General features: G+C 50.0%; 1 protein-coding gene across 2 annotated transcripts in view; it reads left to right on the forward strand.

The window, feature by feature from the left end:
• Positions 1–20,824, forward strand: part of FMNL1 (formin like 1) — a 136,126-nt gene that overhangs the window by 79,203 nt on the left and 36,099 nt on the right. The window contains exons 5-10 of one of the 2 annotated variants that reach the window (XM_060256017.1): positions 4,166–4,249; positions 9,053–9,193; positions 13,015–13,131; positions 14,101–14,209; positions 15,878–15,954; positions 17,513–17,606. In XM_060256017.1, the coding sequence (XP_060112000.1) occupies positions 4,166–4,249; positions 9,053–9,193; positions 13,015–13,131; positions 14,101–14,209; positions 15,878–15,954; positions 17,513–17,606 (622 nt within the window). The remainder of the gene's footprint in view (positions 1–4,165; positions 4,250–9,052; positions 9,194–13,014; positions 13,132–14,100; positions 14,210–15,877; positions 15,955–17,512; positions 17,607–20,824) is intronic. The other variant, XM_060256018.1, reaches the window with a different exon arrangement.

Genomic DNA, 20,824 nt, shown 5'->3' on the forward strand with positions numbered 1-20,824 from the left:
GCATGCACATTACAATCATTTTGTTCTTTTGAAAAAAAAAAAAGCGCCGGGGTTTGTGGTTCCTGAATCCCAGCTGTTGGGGTAGCATTGAGCCCCTGGGGTGTTTTACTTAGTAGCTGAATGCTGGTAATTGGTGGAATCACCAGGCAGCCATGATTCACGACATGGGATTATGGAGCAGGTGGAAATAGTCCATGGATCTGACTTGATGCCCACAGTGCAACGGTGGAGCAGGGCAAAACGGGACAGAGGGCATGCTGGCGTGGTGTGATACCTAGTATGGGAGAGTGAGCCCTGAGTTCAAAAACTCGTCTTCAGAGGAACGGTGGGTGGCTATAGGCAGGTCCTTGTTGCTTAGTGCGGACCCAGACTTTGGTGGGGTGGGATGGGGAGGAGGGAGCTTCTAGAATAAATCCAGAAAATGTTTTTTCTTCACTAGCGTACATCTAGGCACTTGTCCAAGTTCTTTTGCATTTTTTTTTCAAATTTAAAACATTTACTTTTGCATTTTTTTAAAGGAACCCCCCCCCCCTCTCTTCTCATTTACGAAATATTTTTTTTTAGATGGTTCTTTGATTGCGGAAGGAGAGTAACCAAATGCAATCTTTTGCAGCCTTAACGGCACAGTGCTGTTCTAACCACACTGTGTAGGTCATGGAATGAATTTTTATTATAGCATTGGGAAAAGTGCAGAAAAGGGCAACTAGAGTGATTACAGGTTTGGAACACTTTCCCTATGAAGAAAGGTTAAAACGCTTGGGGCTCTTTAGCTTGGAGAAACGTCGACTGCGGGGTGACATGATAGAGATTTACAAGATTATGCATGGGATAGAGAAGGTAGAGAAAGAAATACTTTTCTCCCTTTCTCACAATACAAGAACTCGTGGGCATTCAATGAAATTGCTGAGCAGTCAGGTTAGAATGGATAAAAGGAGGTACTTCTTCACCCAAAGGGTGATTAACATGTGGAATTCACTGCCACAGGAGGTGGTGGCGGCCACAAGCATAGCCAGCTTCAAGAGGGGGTTAGATAAAAATATGGAGCAGAGGTCCATCAGTGTGTGTGTGTGTGTGTGTGTGTGTATATATATATAAATAAATTTCTGGCCACTGTGTGATACAGAGTGTTGGACTGGATGGGCCCTGATCCAACAGGGCTTCTCTTATGTTCTTATGTGACACAGAGTGTTGGACTGGAGGGGCCATTGGCCTGATCCAACAGGGCTTCTCTTATGTTCTTATGTGACACAGAGTGTTGGACTGGTTGGGCCATTGGCCTGATCCAACATGGCTTCTCTTCTGTTCTTATGTGACATAGAGTGTTGGACTGGATGGGCCATTGGCCTGATCCAACATGGCTTCTCTTCTGTTCTTATGTGACACAGAGTGTTGGACTGGATGGGCCATTGGCCTGATCCAACATGGCTTCTCTTATGTTCTTACATCAAATGCTCCCCGCATGCAGAAAGCTGACTTGTCAAGGAGAGGAATATTAGATGAGCATTTTCGGGGACGTGTTGGCTTTCCATATATGGGGAGTGTTTGATGTGAGAGAAAGGATCACACACGTAATCTCCCAAGAACAGGTTCTCAGTTTTGGGGTTCTCCTTCATAAAATGGAGCAGTTAATAGCTTGCCATGCAGGACGATTGCGTGGATTAAACTGAAGAGCAGTAAAGCAATCTGTCTGTTATGAAATAGTGATATGATTGTTATGAAATAATTGATGCTGTGGCTATAATGGTAAAGGAGGCCGAGAGATGTCTGGGTCTGTCCAGGAAAACGGCTTTTAAAAAGGCATGAGAAAAACGCAAGCAAGAACATCTGGAGACACCGATAACCTGGCAGCTAACATGTAGTGGTTAGACCAGATTCTGGGAGACTCAGGTTCGAATCCCCACTGCTGCTTTGGAAGCTCGCCGGTTGCCCTTGGTCCAGTCACACTGCCAGCAGCATCACCTGGCTGTTGTGAGGGTGAAACAGGGAAGGGAGAGCCAGGTAAGCCACCCTGAGCTTCTTGGGGGAAGGACAAGATAAAAACCCACTAGGCAGATCCTCAAAGATGGAGTAAGGCAGGCGTATTACTCTTCCTCTTTTTAGTTCTAAGAACATAAGAGAAGCCATGTTGGATGCAGTCCAACAGTCTGTGTCACACAGTGCCAAAAAACCCAGGTGCCATCAGGAGGTCCATCAGTGAGGCCAGGACACTAGAAGCCATCCCACTGTGCCCCCCCAAGCACCAAGAATACAGAGCATTACGGCCCCAGACAGAGTTCCATCTATACCCTGTGGCTAATAGCCACCGATGGACCTCTCCTCCAGATGTTGATCCAATTGAGAGTTCTGACCTAGACGCTCCAACTGGTACAAGATGCAGCACACGGGTCCTTACAGGGATCCCCATGGAGGTCACACATACATTCAGTGTTGCACAAACTGCACTGGTTGCTGGTGGACACCAGAGAGAGCCAGTTTGGTGTAGTGGTTAAGTGTGCAGACTCTTAATTCCCCACTCCTCCACTTGCAGCTGCTGGAATGGCCTTGGGTCAGCCATAGCTCTTGTAGGAGTTGTCCTTGAAAGGCCAGCTTCGGGGAGAGTTCTCTCAGCCCCACACACCTCACAGGATGTCTCTTGTGGGGGGAGAAGATATAGGAGATTGTGAGCGGGGTATAAATCTGCAGTCGTCTTCTTCTTCTTCAGATCATATTCAAGATCTTGGTGCTTACCTTTAAAGCCCTTAATGGTCGGGACTGCCCCACCTCTCCCAGTATGTCCCCTGAAGGGCATTAAGATCAACGGATAAGAACCTTCTGGTGGTCCCCGGCCCACAAGATATCCAGCTGGCCTTGACCTGGGCCAGGGCCTTCTCTGCCGTGGCCCCAGCCTGGCGGAATTCTCTGCCGAGTGACATCCATGCCTTGCCTGATCGTCTAAAGTTTTGCAGGGCATGTAAGACAGAGTTGGGGAGGGACGGTGGCTCAGTGGTAGAGCATCTGCTTGGGAAGCAGAAGGTCCCAGGTTCAATCCCTGGCATCTCCAACTAAAAAGGGTCCAGGCAAATAGGTGTGAAAAACCTCAGCTTGAGACCCTGGAGAGCCGCTGCCAGTCAGGGGAGGGACGGTGGCTCAGTGGCAGAGCATCTGCTTGGGAAGCAGAAGGTCCCAGGTTCAATCCCCGGCATCTACAAAAAAGGGTGCAGGCAAATAGGTGTGAAAAACCTCCGCTTGAGACCCTGGAGAGCCATGAATGGGGCTGTGGCTCAGTGGCAGAGCATCTGCTTGGGAAGCAGAAGGTCCCAGGTTCAATCCCCGGCATCTACAAAAAAGGGTCCAGGCAAATAGGTGTGAAAAACCTCCGCTTGAGACCCTGGAGAGCTACTGCCAGTCAGGGGAGGGACGGTGGCTCAGTGGCAGAGCATCTGCTTGGGAAGCAGGAGGTCCCAGGTTCAATCCCGGCATCTCCAACTCAAAAGGGTCCAGGCAAATAGGTGTGAAAAACCTCCGCTTGAGACCCTGGAGAGCCATGAATGGGGCTGTGGCTCAGTGGCAGAGCATCTGCTTGGGAAGCAGAAGGTCCCAGGTTCAATCCCCGGCATCTCCAACTAAAAAGGGTCCAGGCAAATAGGTGTGAAAAACCTCAGCTTGAGACCCTGGAGAGCCATGAATGGGGCTGTGGCTCAGTGGTAGAGCATCTGCTTGGGAAGCAGAAGATCCCACGTTCAATCCCCAGCATCTCCAACTATAAAAAGGGTCCAGGCAAATAGGTGTGAAAAACCTCAGCTTGAGACGCTGGAGAGCCGCTGCCAGTCTGAGTAGACAAGACTGACTTGGATGGACCCAGGGTCTGATTCAGTAGAAGGCAGCTTCATATGTTCAGAGTTGTCCTGCCAAGCCTTTGGCTGAGGACAGTGACGGGTTGTTGCACCTCCCCCATGACTGAATGCTAGCGCCGCCATCTTGTTTGTACAACGTCTACACATTCGGAATGTTTTTAAATGCTGTGTATTTACGGCTTTAATTCGCTTTACGTTGTGTTGAGCCAAATTGCTGTGAATCGCCTTGAGCCTTGTGCTAGCGGGGAAGGGTGGTTAAAAAAAAAATCTTAACAAATAAATAATTCTGAGGGAAAAGGTGTGACCTGCTCTTTCTTCCTTCCACCCCCAAGCTGGGTCCAGGAATTCCTCAATGAAGAGAACAAGGGACTGGATGTTTTGGTGGACTACCTGGCGTTTGCCCAGTGCTCTGTCACGTAAGTAGCTGCGACGGCTCAGTCTCAAAGGGTCCGTCGGGCGGTGGAGGGCCCAGGAGGGGATCACAACTGTGCCGGGCGCAGCTCCCATGCTTGTCGGTGGTTGTGGGCCCCCACTCAGCAGAGGTCGCAGACATGAGCCTGAAACACACTCCTTTAACCCCCTCCTCCTCCTCCTTTCTTTTCCTCTTGCTGAGAAGCAAGCCCCACGGCACCTGATTTGGGTCAGAGCAGCTTTGGAGTTCTTCCCAGAGCAAAATAATTGTTAAGACGCTGGAATAATCCTCCGATTCACCAGTAGGCTGCGAGCGACGCAGAGACGACCGCTTTCGAGGGCCAGATTGGCTCGGAAACGAGCTTTCGAGGCATATGGATTTCTTCTTTGAGCAACAGCGCCTGGGGCAAAAACCCAAAAAGGAGAAATCCAGTCACTGTTTCCTCTCTAGCCCAGCTCACTCAGCCGTGTCTGCTGTTCAGCATCGGTGAGGTTATGCAGTGGCTTTTAATTAGATACCGTGCAGTCCTAGCTGGGAGTCCTCACCTCCTGGCTGGCAAAGGCAATTTGTAGCTTTGAAACGGCCCCAGAACAAGCAGAGCCAAGCGGCCTCCATGTTAAAGACAACGCTCAGACCCAGCGGTGACAATAACCGCAGGTGCAGCCACGCTGATAAGGCAGACCTACACAAACACACACACACACACCCCTTCCATGCTGTTGTGGTGCTGCCAGCGCTTCAGGAGTGCTTGACTCTGCTTGGTGCAGGCTACTGGGGGCTCTCCAGAACAGTGGCCCTCTGGGAACTTTCCTGCTGAGTTAACGGGCCTGCACCCTTGCTGGCTGCAGCCGTATTGTACGCAAGACTTAACGCAGGGGTGTTGAACGAATTTCTTATGAGGGCCGGATCTGGCTTAAATGAGATCTTGTCAGGCCAAGCTGTGTCAGGCTGTGTCGTCAGGCCAGGCCGTATGTGTACATATTTAAAATTAGGTGGCAGAGATATAAACTTTTTAAAGGACACAGGCAAACACGACTAAAGATTTTTATTTATTTTTTAAAAAAAACACACACCTTAACATGAAACATGCTTAAAACATTAGCACGTTGGTCTTAAAGTTGCTTTCTTTGTATTTCTCCCCTGGGATCCAAGGAACTGGGGCAAAGGAAGCTCTGGCTCTTTCCTTCCTTCCCCAGGGGACCAGGAGGGGAAGGAGCCACAACCAATGATGAAAACCGAGGTTTTGCTCTGTACCTCCTGTGCAATTGAGCAAGCCTTGCAAAGCGGAAGGAAGCAAACCTTGAGATGCCGAAGGGAGAAGGAAGCAGGCAATAGCCAGGTACTCAGGGGCCTGATAGGACCCTCCAGGGGGGGCCAGATTTGGCCCTTGGGCCGCATGTTTGACTCCCCTTTACAGCCTTGACCATGTGAACTGTATATTGGTAACTCTCTGGAGAAGCTAGTCTTGGGTAGTGAACAATTCCTTCTTTGGAGTCTTTTAAGCAGAGGCTAGATGGCCACCTGACCGCAATGCTGATTCAGTGAACTTGGGCAGATCATGAGCGGGAGGGCAGGAAGGGGTGAGTCCATGCTTCGCTCTCGTGACCCTTTCTTACATGCCCAGGTAAGGCTGATGACCACTTTGGGGACAGGATGGTATTTGCTTCCAGGCCTGATTGGCCCAGGGATCCTGGAGGTTTTTTGCCTTCCTCTAGGTATGGAGGAGGTGTCACTGGGGGAGCGAGGAGGAGGTGGTTGTGGATTTCCTGCATTGTGCAGGGGTTGGACTAGATGTCCCTTGAGATCCTTTTGTGTTTCTGTGAGGACACTCTTAAGAGACAAAGGAATATGGCAGGACTTGGGGCCCTGACACAGAGGCAGGAGGGGCTATTTCTCTGTCTAGCCCATTCACTTCTTCGTGGCCGCTTAAGAGTGACGCAGTGGAGAGAGAGCATCCCCGACGCAGAGCCTCGCACTAAAAAGGCTGCCGTAAATATTCTGTACTAAAACGATCTTTTTTGCTTCTGCTGCTCGTGGGCTGGGTGGGGAAGAACTAGCCAGGAATCTCGAGAACAGGCTGGCTGCATATCTTCTCGCTTTTCTCCATAACCGTGAGAGCCAGGAACTCACTTTGTAAGAACTCCTAAAGGACTGGAATGCTGTTCGAATGGAAATCCTATGCTGTTTCATAATGGAACTACCGGTAGCTCAGCACCATGGAGAGCAGCTACTGACTTTGCTTGTCGGAGAGCAAATTTGAGTCCAGTGACGCCTTTAAGACCAACGGGGTTTTATTCTGGGTATAAACTTTAGCGTGCACCTGAAAGCTTATACCCAAAATAAAACTTGGTTGGTTTTCAAGGTGCCACTGGACTCAAACTCTGTTGTGCTGCTTCACATCAACACACTTGAGAACAAGACCGATTTCGCACTAGGGCTTCTTCTGGGTAGAGAGCCCTTTTGCCTCCGGTGCTTCTCTCTGTTTTCACACAAGGTGCCCCGGAGCTATGAGTTGGCCCGTTTCTTTCCCATGGCAAGCAGAAAACGCTTGTAAGAGCATCTCGCTTGCTGCAGAAAAGTGGCACGCCAACTCACAGCTCTGAGGCAGCGTCTGCAGAAACAGAGAGAAGTGCCGGGAGCAAAAGGGCTCTCCACCCGGAACAAGCCCAGTGCGAAAGCAGTCCAAGTCTTTTGAGTTCTGGGGGCAACTCAGCCCAGTTTGTCAAGTTCTCGGGCTGAGTCAGCCTAATCCTAGATTGTCTTGGAGGCAGTTCTGAACTTTCCTTTCCACTCCTCCTCTCACTGTTCTACCGGCGAGCCAGTTCAGTGCAGTAGTTAAGTGTGCGAACTCTTACCTGGGAGAACCGGGTTTGATTCCCCACTTCTCCACTTGCAGCTGCTGGAATGGCCTTGGCTCAGCCGTAGCTCTCGCAGGAGTTGTCCTTGAAAGGGCAGTTGCTGTGAGAGCTCTCTCAGCCCCACCCACCTACTTCACAGAGTGTCTGTTGTGGGGGGAGAAGATATAGGAGATTGTAAGCCCCTCTGAGTCTCTGATTCAGAGAGAAGGGCGGGGTATAAATCTGCCCCCACCTCACAGGGTGTCTGTTGTGAGGGGAGAAGATATAGGAGATTGTGAGGCGCTCTGAGTCTCTGAATCAGAGAGAAGGACAGGGTATAAATCTGCCCCCACCTCACAGGGTGTCTGTTGTGAGGGGAGAAGATATAGGAGATTGTGAGGCGCTCGGAGTCTCTGATTCAGAGAGAAGAGCGGGGTATAAATCTGCCCCTAGCACACAGGGTGTCTGTTGTAGAGGGAGAAGATACAGGAGATTGTGAGCCGCTCTGAGTCTCTGATTCAGGGAGAAGGGCGGGGTATAAATCTGCCCCCACCTCACAGGGTGTCTGTTGTGGGGGGAAGAAGATATAGGAGATTGTAAACCACTCTGAGTCTCTGATTCAGAGAGAAGGGCGGGGTATAAATCTGCCCCCACTTCACAGGGTGTCTGTTGTGGGGGGAGAAGATATAGGAGATTGTGAGCCGCTCTGAGTCTCTGATTCAGGGAGAAGGGCGGGGTATAAATCTGCCCCCACCTCACAGGGTGTCTGTTGTGGGGGGAGAAGATATAGGAGATTGTGAGGCGCTCGGAGTCTCTGATTCAGGGAGAAGGGCGGGGTATAAATCTGCCCCCACCTCACAGGGTGTCTGTTGTGAGGGGAGAAGATATAGGAGATTGTAAGCCGCTTTGAGTCTCTGATTCAGGGAGAAGGGCGGGGTATAAATCTGCCCCCACCTCACAGGGTGTCTGTTGTGGGGGGAGAAGATATAGGAGATTGTGAGCCGCTCTGAGTCTCTGATTCAGGGAGAAGGGCGGGGTATAAATCTGCCCCCACCTCACAGGGTATCTGTTGTGGGGAAGAAGATATAGGAGATTGTAAGCCGCTCGGAGTCTCTGATTCAGGGAGAAGGGCGGGGTATAAATCTGCCCCCACCTCACAGGGTGTCTGTTGTGGGGAAGAAGATATAGGAGATTGTAAGCCGCTCGGAGTCTCTGATTCAGGGAGAAGGGCGGGGTATAAATCTGCCCCCACCTCACAGGGTGTCTGTTGTGAGGGGAGAAGATATAGGAGATTGTAAGCCGCTCTGAGTCTCTGATTCAGAGAGAAGGGCGGGGTATAAACCTGCCCCCACCTCACAGGGTGTCTGTTGTGGGGAAGAAGATATAGGAGATTGTGAGGCGCTCGGAGTCTCTGATTCAGAGAGAAGGGCGGGGTATAAATCTGCCCCCACCTCACAGGGTGTCTGTTGTGAGGGGAGACGATACAGGAGATTGTGAGCCGCTCTGAGTCTCTGATTCAGGGAGAAGGGCGGGGTATAAATCTGCCCCTAGCACACAGGGTGTCTGTTGTGGAGGGAGAAGATACAGGAGATTGTAAGCCGCTCTGAGTCTCTGATTCAGGGAGAAGGGCGGGGTATAAATCTGCCCCCACCTCACAGGGTGTCTGTTGTGGGGAAGAAGATATAGGAGATTGTAAACCACTCTGAGTCTCTGATTCAGAGAGAAGGGCGGGGTATAAATCTGCAGTCTTCTTCTTCTCTTAAAAGCCAAACCTGTTATAACAGGTAGGTACAGGGTTTCCCCCTGGTTCCCTTCCTGGTGGGTCTCATGGGCACATACAGCAGTTTTGAAAGTCTTTTAGATGGTCCTCTGGATGTGCCCCTAGTTTCCCCTCTGCGTTCAGCCCCCCTGCTGCCCTTTGCTGAATCCCTCCCGATGACGCGCGGCTGTTTTTACGTATGTGGCTCCAGGTATGATATGGACAGCACAGACAATGGGAGCCCGGGTTCCGACAAGGGGAAAGCTCTGGACAGATCTGTGGAGGACCTCAGCAGAAGCAACTCCTCCTCCCCTACGCAGGGCTGTTCCAAAACGAGGCACCCGACCGTCAGGTAACCGAGTTAACGCAGCCTAGAGCTTTCGGAAGCCCCCTCCCTCCCCGCTGCTGCTTCTGTTTAAGGGAATTAATATAAACACCAACAAGAACTGTGGGAAACGAACGAAAAAGCATCAAAGATCAATTTATAATTGCAAGTGACTTATTTGAGAACACTTATCATGTAATATATAACGGTTAGCGAGATACAAAATATCACAGTGTCGAAATTTCAAAAGTCCAGTGTGCGGAAAGTAAGACGTAAAAGTTATTTCCTGTTCAGCATGTCAATTTCTGACTTAGCGCGCTTGTAGACCATTCGCCCGCGGGTAAGTCAAGGTGCCAGTGCCTAAAGTATTCCGCGTGCAGTCAATATTAATTGTTCTGTACTGTGGTACTCTAGGCACTTTGTTCTGTACTGTACTGTGGTACTCTAGGCACTTTGTTTAAGGGAAGCTGGAATATGATAGGTGGACTACCAATCCTAGGCTATCTTGGACCCAGTTCTGAGCTTCCTTTCTATCCCTCCTCTCACCGTTCTGCCTCTCAAAAGTCAAAACCTGTTACAGCAGGTAGGTACAGGGTTCCCACTAGGGATGGCAGACCCCTGCCCAGTGGGGCTGGGGGTCCTTGTTTTGGGTGCTCCTCTCCGCCACCAGCCAGCTGGCCGGCAGGGGGAGAATTACCTCCCTCATACAGGCAAGAAGCCCAGAATAAACGTAACAGGCTTACGTCCAGGGGTGGAATTCTAGCAGGAGCTCCTTTGCGTATTAGGCCACCCCCCCTCGATGTAGCCAATCCTTCTGGAGCTTAAAAGGCTCTTTTTTGTAAGCTCCTGGAGGATTGGCTACCTCGGGGGGGTGTGGCCTAATATGCAAAGGAGCTTCTGCTAGAATTCCACCCCTACTTACATCACTGACATTGGGGGCAACACTGCGTTTTGGGCAGAACTCTATGGTAGAAGCTAATTCTACCACAGAGGATTTGTCCACAAACTAGAACATCATTCCCAATGTGCCTGTGTCACTTCTGGGTGACGTAGGCCTATCATGGTTATTTCCAGCATCTTCCCTCTCCGCTCTCTGCAAGTTAACCGTCAACATCCGCCAACTTGGTCCATTGGACCTGGAAAGCCTTGTTCCCACCTGGTTTCCCTCCCTACAGCCTCTGACTCTTTCAGCCAGGTATAAGTGTCCAGATTCAGTTTTCTTCAAGGCCCAGTTTTCGTTTTTCACGAATGGAACAACCTGGTGTTGCAAATTGCACAGTCCGTTCCTGCTTACCAGACTGGGTTCCAATCCAGAGTTTTGTTTTTATGTATTTGAGAACATTTGGTGGAGACGTAATAATTAGTCTTTCCCATCCCTTTTGCTCCCCCATGTAGGTCTTTTAGAGATTTATACTCTCAGCGAAGCTCTGTTTGGGCTGGGGTTATTTTAAATGTAAATAAATGAAACATCTTAAAATGAAAAGTATGTGAACCTTACAAGTTTAAAGTCCTAGCTAAAAACGTCGTCAATTTGGAAGCCATTTTGGTTGACACAGCAGATCAGCCATTCAGTTCCCCTCTTCAAAATCTCAGGGGCGGGATAGTGGCTCAGTGGTAGAGCATCTGCTTGGGAAGCAGAAGGTCCCAGGTTCAATCCCTGACATCTCCAAAAAAGGGTCCAGGCAAATAGGTGTGAAAAACCTCAGCTTGAGACCCTGGAGAGCCGCTGCCAGTCTGAGAAGACAATACTGACTTTGATGGACCAAGGGTCTGATTCAGTAGAAGGCAGCTTCATATGTTCATATGTACGCAAGAGCAGGGCTTTTTTGTAGCAGGAACTCCTTTGCATATTAAGCCACACACCCCTGCTGTAGCCAGTCCTCCAAGAGCTTCCAGGGCTCTCAGTACAGGGCCTACTGTAAGCTCCAGGATTGGCTACATCAGGGGTGTGTGGCCTTATATGCAAAGGAGTTCCTGCTACAAGAAAGTTCTTGCATAAGCTCCACCCCTGAGAAATTTCAGGCAGATGCTCACATTTCGTTGTGGTAATTGGTAACTTAAAAAAAAAAATCGAATTTTTATTATTTTCAAATCTGGAATTAATGTGCATACCTCAAGAAAACGATAAGGAAAAAAACAACCAGAAAGCTTTTGTTGTAGATACTTTCCCCATAACGATATAATATATTTCAATGGAACTGTGACTCCTGCATTTTCAGTCGGTCACTAAAGAAAGGAACTTGTTTTTCAGACGTTAAGTGGGAAAGCAGTTTGCCTTTTGGGAATGGAGGCAACTTCTTCCCCACTGGGGTGCAGACAGACTTATGGGGCAGGAGTTCAGTTTGAATTCAGAAGTCTTTCCAGCATCCTCCCACTTGTTGGCTGTCCAGTAAGCCATTATTGTGGCTTGTGAAAAAGCCTTAAACGGGAGGAGTAGCCATTCGCACAACAGAGTCGAAGAAGGGAGGGACGGTGGCTCAGTGGTAGAGCATCTGCTTGGGAAGCAGAAGGTCCCCGGTTCAATCCCCGGCATCTCCAACTAAAAAGGGTCCAGGCAAGTAGGTGTGAAAAACCTCAGCTGGAGACCCTGGAGAGCAGGGGAGGGATGGTGGCTCAGTGGTAGAGCATCTGCTTGGGAAGCAGAAGTTCCCAGGTTCAATCCCTGGCATCTCCAAAAAAGGGTCCAGGCAAATAGGTGTGGAAAACCTCAGCTTGAGACCCTGGAGAGCCGCTGCCAGTCTGAGTAGACAATACTGACTTTGATGGACCGAGGGTCTGATTCAGTAGAAGGCAGCTTCATATGTTCATATGTTCAACCGCTAGGCTCCATTGTCCACAGCCCCGTTCCCAAGATTTCTCTTAATAGCCGCCTACCCTAAAAGTTGACTTTTAAGGCCTGCTTGCATCGGCTGCTTCCCGTCTGACAACTGACAGGCTCTGGCTTTCTTTCCCCAGCCTTGCATTTTCTCACTCTGCCTTCTCTCCTCCCCTTGTTCTAACACGATGCTTCTTTTTGCACGCTTCCTTGGGGACGACGCTTCACGGTAGGTACCCAGCCTGTGGCCCCTTCAGAGACGGTGGGGAGGGAGTCAGCCGGTTCCTGTTTAGGCTCAGAAAATCAAGAGACGCAGGGAGGGATGATGCAATAAAAGCCGTCGACATCCGCTCCACTGAGCCACGGCTCCTTGAAAAAGCAAACCACGTTTCTGACAGCACTGGCAAATCTTAAACCGAGGCATCGGTCAGTACTTAGTGTGGACTGAAGGTGCCCGTTCCAAGTTTTGTTTCTCCTCAAGCAGTTTTTCCTCAGGTGTGTCCTGGCAGAGGGTGTTTTGTTACGCTTGGCCTGAAGACATTTCTTGTTAAAAACAGACCCCTGTTTGGGAGGGGGGGCCCTTGGGGGGGGTCTGTGGCTGACTTTGCCAAATGCTGCTGTTGATAACCACTCGCCTGAGGTTAAAGGGCAGCCTGGTCCTCCTGAGTGTGGCGAGGACAGCCGATGGAAGGGGGCTTGTCACTGTCTCCTGACCTGAGAGCCTCCATCCTCAGACTCTGTTCCAAGCCAGAAAGTCCAAAGAGGGAAGAGCTTCAGCTACAAGCTCTTGAAACGACATAGCAAAGGATAAGATGTTCCATTAGGCAGAAGGGCAGTGATGAACTGCAGTGGTTTTCCTGGAATGGTTTGGGGCTTTTTTTTTTTTTTAAAGCCTCTCTCCTTGTGGTTCCAGAGAATCCCTTTTCTCCCCACGGTTTGGGGGTGGCAGAGGCCGGGAGGGGGAAGCGTCTGCCTGAAGCGTCCTATTTTTCCCTCCTGTCCTGCAGGCTTTCCAATCCTCCACCTCCTTCAGGTGTTGCCATTTGAACCAGCAGATCCAAACTTTCTTTCAACAAGTCCCTTCCTCCAGTGCTCCCGGGTGCGAGCTGGACCCTAAGCCCAGGCCATCGGTCAACTCCTACTCACCCCGGTGAGCCTCTCCCCCGTTTATCCAGACCCCCCCACTCCCCCCCCCCCGCGAATGCAACCAGGTGCTGCAGTTCGGGCTTGGCACGGCAGGGGCATGCTCTCCCCCACTTAGCGTTTGTGCTGTGGAAGCAGCGAGACCCGGAACTCTGCGTTTTTAATTTTTAAAAAAATCCCACGTTCTGCCATCCTAAAATCCAAACTGGGAACGAGCTGGGAAATTGGGAGCGAGTTGCATAAAAGCAGGGGTGCTTTCAGTGATTTGCATGCTTTAATTTTGGTTGCACGGTAATTTGCGGGGGGGGGGGGCGCTGTCTGGCATATTGGTCTTGGCTCCTGTTGATGTATTGATTTGTAGTCCTGTAAAATGGGGCACCTGGGCATTGCTGTTCGGGGGCTGTGGGATAATAGCGTGATTACGAGGGAGGGCAGATCTTGGCCTCTGAAGACTCCCCCCCCCTCCCATGTTTTGAGCATCTCTAGCATTAGCAAAAGCGGCTGATACCTGTTTCAGCTCCCCTCTCCCAAGTCATGAGGTCTAGAAACCTTGCTCTGATTTTTAGGCCGAAGAGCTCAGATGCTCTTAATCACGGCAGCCGTTTCCCACACGACCAACCGCATTCTGTGTTCCGCCGTGTTATTCGTAGATCTGTTAAACGTTATCCCCTTCCATAATACGTCAACCCCTTTCTGGAGGGGCTGGCCCTGGCCTGTTTGCTGCCCCCCTCCTCCCAGACGCTCTGCTAAGGGGAGTGGTGGTGACGGAGCTTTCCATTGGGGGCAGCATCTCCTTGGTAGCACCTGAGGTGGGGAATTAGAGGGGAAAAGGGATTTGTGCTTGGCAGTCCTTCTGCCCGGCTGGAACCTGACCTCCCCCCCATCCCAGAGCCCCAAGCCCCGATTTGTGTGATGACGCCCGTCCCTCATTCTGCCTTTTTCTCTCTCTTTTTCCCTTCAATCTGTCTGTGCTCAGACTCAATCTGGCCCACAGCAGAAAGGCTCTGCGGAACTCGCGCATCGTCAGCCAGAAGGACGACGTTCATGTCTGCATCATGTGCCTCCGTGCCATCATGAATTACCAGGTGATGGAAAGGAGGCTGGGCTGGCCTGCAGGTGTGGGGAAGGGGGGGCGGTACGAGGACCATGTGGGTCATGCTTCCTGCTCCATCTTCCCTACAGCTCAGCACCACAATACTACGAATGGAGTTTCCCAGCTAGCATGGAATGCGACCTAAGAATGTAAACCCCATGCTTATCCTGTAAACCACCTCCTGTGGCAGTGAATTCTATGTGTTAATCACCCTTTGGATGCCCAGGTGCTCACGGGGTTCATTGGCCAGGCGGGCATCCTCTCAATTATGCACCTGAGTCTCTTCCGGAGGCCGGGAAACACCCTGAGCCAAAGCAGCTCCCAGCTCTGGAGTTATTTCTTTTCTCTGTTCAGGCCAAGAACAGACGGAGAGCCAGTTAAGTGTGCGGACTCTTATATGGGAGAACTGGGTTTGATTCCCCACTCCTCCACTTCCAGGTGCTGGAATTGCCTTGGGTCAGCCATAGCTCTGGCAGAGTTGTCCTTGAAAGGGCAGCTTCTGGGAGAGCTCTCTCAGCCCCATCCACCTCACAGGGTGTCTATTGTGGTGGAGGAAGATAAAGGAGATTGTGACTGCTCTGAGACTCGGAGATTCAGAGTATAGGGCAGGATATAAATCCAATATCTTCTTCTTCAAAACAGAATTTCTTTTTTAAAGAAATCAGAATCCAAGCATTGGAACATTGGGATCTAAATGCTGAGAGCTTTTTGGCTTTATTGTTAACTTTGGGCTGCAGAAGGGCCGCCGCCTGAGCCAACAGTGCAGGAATTGCTCTTTACAACTAACTAAACTGTTAGTGTCAGTTCTTACTTGTAATTTCAAGGAAACTTTACCTTTCTTTACAGGACAGTAGAATTCAATTAATTTTCAATTTTTTTGGGGGGGGGTGGCGAAATAGGAATTCAGGGCACATAGTACACACACTTCTCATGTCCCATCTGGTTTGGAAAAGGTTTTATGTGTTTAGACATGGCATAAGTGTGCACATGCGCTCCCTCTTCCAAACTCTCCTTGGCTGTCCCAGAACTCCATGGGGCAGGGCCGAGCAGTAATTTCCCAGCAGCAGAAGGGGGAAGGCAATTTTGGCAATATAGGGTGGGATATAAATCCAAATCCAGTATCCTTTTGAGCCAGTTTGGTGTAGTGCTTACGTGTGTGGATTCTTATCTGGGAGAACCGGGTTTGGTTCCCCACTCCTCCACTTGCAGCTCCTGGAATAACCTTGGGTCAGCCATAGCTCTTGCAGAGTTGTCCTTGAAAGGGCAGCTTCTGGGAGAGCCCTCTCAACCCCACCTACTTCACAGGGTGTCTGTTGTGGGGGGAGAAGATCTAGGAGACTGTAAGCCTCTCTGAGTCTCTGATTCAGAGAGAAGGGCGGGGTATAAATCTGCAGTCTTCTTCTTCTCTTCCTTTGGCTGAGAATCACCACTGGATCCAGCCCACTGTCTCTTTCCAGCTTCGGGCAGGAGCAGCTGCTCGTGGCTTTGGGTTCTGCGGATGCAGCTGGCTGGACCCAGTGGTGAAAAAGGCAAGTCTTGAGGGAAAAGGTCTATCTTTCCGGCCCTTGGAGGAACAAGAGAAGTACCCACAACCACCCCCGACTCCAACCCTTGCCCTTCCCTCGTTTCTCTTGCTGACACCTTCTCTCCCTCCCCACAGTCAGGGTTCAGCCTTGTGATGAATCACCCGGCATGCGTCAACGAGATCACCTTGAGCCTCAACAATAAGAGCCCCAGGTAAAGATCCTCACCCCCCCTCTTCTAATGTTCTCCTCCTCCATTTCTAGAATATTTAATTTCTAAACCTGCTTGGTCCCTTTATGCTAGATTTTGTGGCGGAAGGGAAGCTCTGGGGTGCTCGGAGAATTGCCCCCTGCGCATTTTCAGAGTCACCCTTTCACTACTTCTCACGTTCCAAGAAACTGGAGAGCTGGCACCGCAATAAGATCTGTGGCTAGCCTGCATTAAATTAAACCCAATTCGGACATTCCAGCCTGGTGTTTTCTGAGCTGTGCTTAAATTCCAGGCGTCCCCTGAATTTGCTTCTTCCACAAACAGAGCAATCTGACATCAGCCACCCACGTCTGCATTGTGACATTCGATGCCCTCACATCCCCTCTGGCCCTGAGGCATGCACGTGCCTTCATTCTACACCTTAGTGTTACCATGTGCCCACTCAATGGCAATACCCACCACCACCCCAGCATGTTCGCTCTTCAATATTCCCTGATTGTCCGGGGCTGAATGCAAATAACAGGGATGCCATGTTGGATCAAGTCAATGGCCCATCCAGTCCAACACTCTGTGTCACACAGTGGTCAAAACCCAGGGCCAAAACTCCAGAAGGCCTCCTGCTCTTGCCCCCCCCAAGCACCATGAAGACAGAGCATCACTGTCCCAGACATAAGAACATAAGAGAAGCCATGTTGGATCAGGCCAGTGGCCCATCCAGTCCAACACTCTGTGTCACATAAGAGCATAAGAGAAGCCATGTTGGATCAGGCCAGTGGCCCATCCAGTCCAACACTCTATGTCACGTAAGAGAAGCCATGTTGGATCAGGCCAGTGGCCCATCCAGTCCAACACTCTGTGTCACATAAGAGCATAAGAGAAGCCATGTTGGATCAGGCCAGTGGCCCATCCAGTCCAACACTCTGTGTCACGTAAGAGAAGCCATGTTGGATCAGGCCAGTGGCCCATCCAGTCCAACACTCTGTGTCATGTAAGAGAAGCCATGTTGGATCAGGCCAGTGGCCCATCCAGTCCAACACTCCGTGTCACAGAAGAACATAAGAGAAGCCATGTTGGATCAGGCCAGTGGCCCATCCAGTCCAACACTCTGTGTCACGTAAGAGAAGCCATGTTGGATCAGGCCAGTGGCCCATCCAGTCCAACACTCTGTGTCACGTAAGAGAAGCCATGTTGGATCAGGCCAGTGGCCCATCCAGTCCAACACTCTGTGTCACGTAAGATAAGCCATGTTGGAGCAGGCCAATGGCCCATCCCGTCCAGCACTCTTGTCACACAGTGGCCAAAAAAACCAAGTGCCATCAGGAGGTCCACCAATGGGGCTAGAAACCCCACTGAAAGGTCCACCTGCAAGGACATCCAGAATGCTCAAACAAATAACAGCTCCATGGTGCTGGAGAAGGCAGTCCTCTCCAGGTGCTGTCCTTGGCACCTTGCCACGGTCCCGGCTTCCTGCCTCTCTCTGTGTCCGCCCTGCTCTTCCATCTCCAGCCACCTCCTGGAGAGATGGTCCCACACAGACCCCTTCCTCTTCTTCTCACTGCAGGACCAAAGCTCTCGTCCTTGAACTGCTGGCTGCCGTTTGCTTAGTCCGAGGAGGACACGACATCATCCTGGCCGCCTTCGACAACTTCAAAGAGGTTTGTGTGTTGCGCCCAGTTTTTGCCCAGCAAGCTCTCATGAGGAGCAAAGCCCGTTGCATAAACGGCAGGCTCCTGAGAACCCAGAGCAGAAGCTGCCTGCTGTGTCTCTGCATGCTTCATTGCTCCTTCCACTGGGAGCAGAGAACTGGATAACTCCCAATACAGGGACCCTGCAGAAGCGCGTGCAGAGAGCAGTGGCTTGTGCAGAAACGGAGGGAGGCAGCCTTCTCCGAGGACTAGTTCTTCCTGTTACACATTCCTTAAATTTTATGAGTATAAAGGAAAGGTGTGCCTACAATTTTAATTCAGCAAACAAGCAGAAATGTGTCTCGGCGTCAGGAACCTGCGAATCACTGGCCCAGCTACGCCAAGGCTGCTGGGTGTGAAGCGCAGAGACAAAAACGAGCACCATCTTGGCCTCATTTGGGCAGGAGCTCCCAGGAGCAGAGCTGCAGAACCTCTACATTTTATTGTGTTCTTTCGTCTGGGCTCCACTGTTCAGACCCTCTGTGAGAATTTTGCTGAACTCTTAAGATTTGACAAACCTCCTTTTTCCCTCCACCAAAAAAAAAAAAATGGGAAGATAACCAAAGCATATAAAGCGGACACATGGAAAACTTCATCATGCGGTTGTGGAGAAAGTAATTTCTAAAGTATGATGGGATCATGGAAGTAAGGTTTTATGATGACAATTATAATTCAGGATGCATTTTAAGGTAGATGCTCAGCTGACATGTTACCTTCCGGTGATGTCAGGGTTCTCTGTTTTCTCCATTGGCTGAGGTTGCTCCCTTAGGGAGGAAGGGGGGAGGAGAGCATGCTTTGCCAGGCTCTCTTAATTGCACAGCAGAGCTACTGAGCCAAGCCTCTCTTCCTTCTATTGGCTGAGGCTCCTCCCCATCCTGGTCCCCTGGGGAAGGAAGGAAAGAGCCACAACTTCCTTTGCCCAGTTCCCTGAATCCCATGGGAAAGATGCAAAGAAAGCACCTTTAAAACCAACGAGTGCTAATGTTATAAGCATGTTTTAACTTATTTTTTTTTAAAAAATGTTTAATTGTGTTTGTGTTCTTTATAAAATTTATATCTCTGCCACCTAATCTTAAGTAGGTATACACATGGCTCAGCCTGACATGGCCCAGCCCGACAAGGTCTCATTTATGTCAGATCTGGCCCCCATAACAAATGAGTTCGACGCCGCTGCTCTAGAAGTTTAATGAGGCAGGACTTCCGTCTGCAGAAGCCAAGCTGATTTCCTGTCAGCAGGCCTTGTCCCTCTATGTGCCCTAATAATTTTGTCTTTGATTACAGTTTCTACTAATTTGCCCAGGGCAGGCATTAGGCTAACTACTCTGTAATTTCTTGTAATGAAGAAAGGGGACAAAGGTAGCAGAAAGGAAGGTGATACTTATAATAAACTGCAATAGACCACATTATGATCCCTGTAAGGAGGTGTAATCTTATCTTGGGTGAAACGTTCATCTCCGTCCAGAGCTCGAGTGAATCACAGGTGGGAACCAGGCAAAGCAGAGGCTGCAGTCTCTTGGGAAACCCTCTCCGTTCCTCTCCTCCCCCTTCAATCTAGCCGCCTCTTCTGGATCAAATGTCCCAGGCTGACCCTCTGGCTGGCGACGGAGGGCGTAATCTGAGGAGAAATGGGTGATGTCTCAAGCTGGAGGGGCACTTGCATATGCAATGCCATGGAATATCGCACAAACAGGTGCTCTCATCGCTCTTGTGCACACATCCACATTTTGCCAGCAATGAATAATCCCAAAATGCAACTTTGTGGAGGCAAGGAAAAGCTTTGCTAATGAAAACTGAGCTTCAGTGCACCTAACCGCATTTGTCCACATCCTTCCTGCCTTCTCCCCCACCCCCCACCCCAACCCCCACACTTTCAGATTTCACTCTCTATGGGTTTTCTTTTCTTTGTCTCGTCTGGTTTCCCAATCAAAATCAAAGAACAGAGAGTCTTTGTACAGTCTACGGAAAATAAATCCAAGTCACTATTGGCAAAATATGTGTTACGGACACTGGTACCAGCTGGATATTAGGAAAAAATATTGTACAGTCAGAGTAGTTCAGAGGTGAAACCAGCTGCCTAGGAAGGCAGTGATCTCCTCTTCACTGGCAGTCTTCAAAATGCAGCTGGGTGATTATTTGTCGGAGATGCTTTAGGCTGATCCTGCATGGAGCAGGGGGGTGGACTAGATGGGCTGTATGAGCATATGAAGCTGCCTTCTACTAGATCAGACCCTTGGTCCATCCAGGTCAGTCTTGTCTACTCAGACTGGCAGCGGTTCTCCAGGGTCTCAAGCTGAGGTTTTTCACACCTATTTGCCTGGACTCTTTTTAGTTGGAGATGCCGGGGATTGAACCTGGGACCTTCTGCTTACCAAGCAGGTGCTCTATCACTGAGCCACCGTCCCTCCCCTTAGACATACGAACATATGAAGCTGCCTTCTACTGAATCAGACCCTGGGTCCATCAAAGTCAGTCTTGTCTATTCAGACTGGCAGCGGCTCTCCAGGGTCTCAAGCGGAGGTTTTTCACGCCTTCTTGCCAGGACACTTTAGTTGGAGATGCCGGGGATTGAACCTGGGACCTTCTGCTCACCAAGCAGATGCTCTACCACTGAGCCACTGTCCCTCCCCAGCAGCCCCTTCCAACTCTATAATTCTATGACTTGAACCAGGGAAGCCCATTTCTAATGGCCATTCAGCTCTGAAGCAAGTTGGATGACCTCGGGTCTCTTGACCTAGCTTACCTCACAGGGTCATTGATTTTATTTATTTACCTTAAATTTGTATGCCACCCACTCCACACGGACTCTGGGTGGCTCACAGTCACAATACCACAATACAATACCTTAAGGTTATAAAATCAAAACATATATAACGATTTATAATTTAAAGACTTTAAAATGGTGCTATAAAATTTCTTACATAGGCGGTCCAGCTTCATTCTTGTTCTTAATTCTCTGTATTGCTCTATTAGGTGTCTTATAGATGGATGGTAGTATTGTGAAGATAACACAGCTACTTCCCCTTGGATGGTGATGATTAGCACCAGCAGCTGCAGGGTGTGTAGAATAACCAGGAGATCTTGTCTGGAAACCAGAAGTTCTAGCTCTTTTAGTGTTGTGCACCGCTAGGTGGCAAGCTACATGTTTCAGAGGTGGTTTACCATTGCCTGCTTCTGCAGCATGACCCTGG

Source organism: Heteronotia binoei, chromosome 15 (genome assembly GCF_032191835.1).
Source record: "Heteronotia binoei isolate CCM8104 ecotype False Entrance Well chromosome 15, APGP_CSIRO_Hbin_v1, whole genome shotgun sequence".
Taxonomy (NCBI): Eukaryota; Metazoa; Chordata; class Lepidosauria; order Squamata; family Gekkonidae; genus Heteronotia; species Heteronotia binoei.